The sequence below is a fragment of the Oryzias melastigma genome, unplaced genomic scaffold, assembly GCF_002922805.2.
Source record: "Oryzias melastigma strain HK-1 unplaced genomic scaffold, ASM292280v2 sc00352, whole genome shotgun sequence".
Classification (NCBI taxonomy): Eukaryota; Metazoa; Chordata; class Actinopteri; order Beloniformes; family Adrianichthyidae; genus Oryzias; species Oryzias melastigma.
Window position 1 is genome coordinate 55,612 of NW_023416950.1, and position 4,296 is coordinate 59,907.

The following is a 4,296-nucleotide window of genomic DNA, read 5'->3' on the forward strand; positions in this document are numbered from 1 at the left end:
GCCTTATTTAAAAAGGTAAAGACTGGTAAGGCAAAGGGCCCTGATGGCATCTGTGGCCATACCCTACACCACTGTGCCACCCAGCTCAATGTTGTTTTTAGTAAACTGTTTCAACTGTGCATTGATATCAGGAAAATTCCTGTCTTATGGAAGACGTCAACTGTCATACCTCTTCCAAAATCGAGGAACTCAAAAACCCTTGGTGATTTTAGACCAGTGGCACTGACATCACTTGTCATGAAAAGTTTTGAACATATTTTAAAGTCTTTTATCTTCTTCTTAACTGAAGGGAAACTGGATGCTCTGCAATTTGCATACCAGTCTAAAAAGGGAGTCGAGGATGCTAAACTTTTTTTTATTGAACACTGTTTTTAAGCACCTTGAGAACTCCGGGGCTCATGTTAGACTTTTATTTGCAGATTTTTCCTCTGCTTTTAATAGAATGCAGCCTCACATTCTGATCCAAAGACTTGCTTCTGATTTTAACCTCCCAGATCAGCTTCTTTTATTGATTTTAAATTTTCTTACTGACCGGGTTTAGCGTGTCCTTGTTAATGGAAAATTATCCCCACCTTCCATTTGTAACACTGGGTCTCCTCAGGGGTGTGTCCTTTCCCCTCTCCTTTTTATCTTGTATACTGACAGTTGCAGATCTTCAGAAGAGAACAGATTTTTAATCAAATTCTCCGACGACACTGTTCTGGTGTCCCTTTTATCTGCATCTGAGACAAACCACGGGCCTGCTTTATCGCAGTTTGTTGATTGGTGTGACACCAATTACCTGGATTTAAATGTGGCGAAAACAAAGGACATGGAGATTGATTTTAGACGGGCTACATCGCATGGTGTTAGTGTGATCCATGGGGAGAAGGTGGAGATTGTCGAGAGCTACAAATATTTAGGCACTGTATTCGACAACAAACTGAAATTTCACCTGAACACAGACGCTATTGTGAAGCGTGGGCAGCAGAGAATTTACCTGCTGAGGAAGCTGAACTCTTTTAATGTGAACCAAACCATTCTTAATACTTTTTATTGTTCTTTTATTGAGAGTATTTTAACATTTTCATTTATTGGTTGGTTTTATGGTCTGTCTTTGAAAGACCAAAACAAACTGCAGGGCATTGTCAAGACCTGCTCTAAAATAATTGGTGTTGGACTGAGGGACCTTCCCTCTCTGTGGAAGGAACAGGTGCTGAAGAAAGCCAAGAGCATCCTGGGACAGCCCCTGCATCCTCTGACTCCTGACTTTGTTCTGATGCCTTCAGGGCGTCGATTTTATGCTCCGGCACAAAAAAACCAACCGTTTTTCGCAGTCTTTTGTGCCCTCAGCAATTACGTTGTTGAATTTGGATAAAAGTGTTTTTTTGAGATTATTGCTGAGGTGATGTATTGCTGTATGCTGATGTTACGGAGCTAAGGAGCACTCATTTTAACTATGATGCTCTGACACATTAATGTGATTGTGTTGTGTGTGTGAGAAACTGCACTGGAAATTCTACAAATTAATTGCCCTCTGGGACCAATAAAGTTTTCTGATTCTGATTCTGATTCAATTCAAAGTATTATGCATTTCTCTATTGACAATTCAATATTAAATTCAGGCTTTTAATATGAAAAAATGCAAAATGTTTTTAAATAAAAATAAATCCAAAAACATTTTGCAATTTAGAATTCAATATTAAAATGTACAATTCAGTACAAATTTACATATTTTCACGTGCCCTTATAAATTTTGTAGAAAATAAAACATCTGAAATTGACAAAAAAAAAAAACAATATCCAGTGGGAATCTTTCTGGATTTAAAAAAAGAGCTGTTGATACTAATAATCACAACTTATTAATTAATAAATAAACTGCATATGTATGGAGTGAGAGGAGAGACCCTAACTTTGCATATTTGCGTAACAGAGAGCAGTATCTTGAAATAAACCAAGTATATCAAAAACATTGTCAAAAAAGATTGGTGTTCCTTTTCAGTTTTGGGGCCACTATTATTCACTCTGTATATCAATATTTGTGAAATCTCAAGCCTGTTGGAAACTATCTCATTTGTAGATGATACAAACTTATTCTGCTGTGGAGACAATGTGGAAGTTACTGGATGCAGTTATTGAATCTTAAATAAATTTAAGAGTTGGTTTGATCTGCCTAAGTTAACACTAAATCTAAATTAAACTAAGTTCATAATATTTGGTAAGAGAAAAGCCAATACTGACAGGAAACTCCTGATTAATAATGTTGAAAGAGAAAGGGTGCTAGAAATAAAATTTCTAGGGGTGATAATTGATGAAAAAATAAGCCAGAAGAAACACAATTATATTAACAACAAAGTATCTAAATCAATATCTATACTATTTTTATTTATTTATTTACACATTTAAACTGAAGTTAAACATTTCCTAAACCAGTCATCACTGTAAACTGCTCATTCATTCTTCCCTACATGACTTATTGTGTGGAAGCAGATACACAATTTAATTATCTTCTTCTCCAAAAGAAAAACTATAAGAATAATCAGCAAGTCATCTTACGCAGAATAAACAAATCCACTTTTTATTAAACTAAATGGGTTAATGTGAAAACAGCCAGTGATTTCACACTATTTATAAATTTCCTGCTTTTTCTACAAATCTGTTTGTGTAAAATCACAAATGACACAAAATGTGGATTTACAACAGGTTTTATTCAGGGAAAAATTTACAAAGAAAAAGCATGAAATAGAAGTTCAACAAACATTTGATTTCCCATGCAAAGTGATTTAACCCCAACTTTTATATTAGCAATGTCTACACACACAGGAAGTCTATAAAATCAACAAGAAACACAAAAGTTGATAAAAAAAGAAGACAAGAACCAAATAATTGAGCTTAACTTTCATTCAAAAGACAGTTTCTTTAATAACTCAGGAGTAACACAAATCAAGCAGTGTGTTGCCTCTATGCATAAGTGTCAAAATATACAACCAGATGATGAATAAAGACAAAAACATTTAGAACTGAGACAAAAGTTTTGAATAAGCAAAGTAAAATGCCATCACAGAACAAACAACTTTTAATTTACTTCAGATTTAGCAAATGTGGAAGTATTGATACATTTCAACCATTCTATACTTTACTGAAAAAGATAAAGTATTTTAACAAACCAAACTCTAATTTATGTTTTTTCATATTTTAGGCTTTCAATAACAAACTTGTCTGCTTGCAAGCTGAAAAATTTAAAAAGGATTTGCATTAAAGGATCGCTGGCTTTATGTAAATCATCATAAGAAAAGAAAAAAAAATAATTTTTTGCTCCTTAACCTGTTGAGATAGAAAAATGAGAGATTAGATCAAATTAATTTCTGTTTCCTGAAGCAGTTTTATTCTACTGAGTGTAACAGAGAAACATCTGTAATGATGGCAGTTAAATGGAGGACAGTTCAGTTTATGTCATGATCACACAAACATTCTGCACACTAACACTCATTCCAAAGAAGAGATGAAGCAGATTTGTTCAACATAAAAATAAACTCACTGTTCTGAGGAGAGTTCATCTCTTGGACTTCTGGAAGCATCACCTGGTTGACTTCAGCGTTTTCTGGAGCTGTGGGATCAGAAACTCTGTTAGTCTGCATCGTCATCTGAACTGAAGCTTCAACTAACATGAGACTAGAAACACTTCTAAACAAGTAACTGTAAATATAGAAGAAAACTTGCCACATTGTATAGATAAAATAAAAAAAAACTTGTACTTACGGGTTGGTGGACGCTTTTCTAAAATGAAAATTAAAAAAAAATAATAATAAAAATTACTGCATCTGTCAGTAAATCATATTTGAATCTTGCAACTGGACTACAGATAATTAGAGATAAATGTTAACTTAAAGACAAAAGCAGTTTTTTTCTGTTTTATTGTTATATACGAAATAGATTAAAAGCTCACAACTATGAAAACTCTTACCTTCCCTCATGTAATGAATAAATGCAGACACTGCTTTATAAGCACCAAAAACGATAAAAGGGAGAACAACCAAAGCAAGGACAACACCAATGACCAACCCAAGATTGATAGACTCTGTGAAAAGAAAAAAACATGAACAGGTTAAATAAATACCCAAGAGTCAACTTAAAAACATTGCTGGGGAGGTAAAATTAAAATACTGCAAACTAATTGAATCGAGTATATCTCATCTCTTTAATCTAGTCACCAGTGGCGGTTCTCCACTGAATTACTCCCCGGGCGAGACCCTCCCCATGCGCCCCCACCCCCACCCACCACTATAGTCACAACTGAATTTTGTTTGTCTATCTCAA

The 4,296-nt window shown here is 34.5% G+C and overlaps 1 protein-coding gene across 1 annotated transcript in view; it reads right to left on the reverse strand.

The window, feature by feature from the left end:
• Nucleotides 1–2,666: 2,666 nt before the first annotated feature.
• The window catches only part of LOC112140149 (major histocompatibility complex class I-related gene protein), a 12,468-nt gene continuing 10,838 nt past the window's right edge, over nt 2,667–4,296 (reverse strand). The window contains exons 5-8 of the mRNA XM_024263036.2: nt 3,944–4,057; nt 3,739–3,756; nt 3,518–3,586; nt 2,667–3,303 (exon numbers count right to left, since the gene is read on the reverse strand). Coding sequence (XP_024118804.1) covers nt 3,299–3,303; nt 3,518–3,586; nt 3,739–3,756; nt 3,944–4,057 — 206 coding nt within the window. The 3' untranslated portion in view covers nt 2,667–3,298. The remainder of the gene's footprint in view (nt 3,304–3,517; nt 3,587–3,738; nt 3,757–3,943; nt 4,058–4,296) is intronic.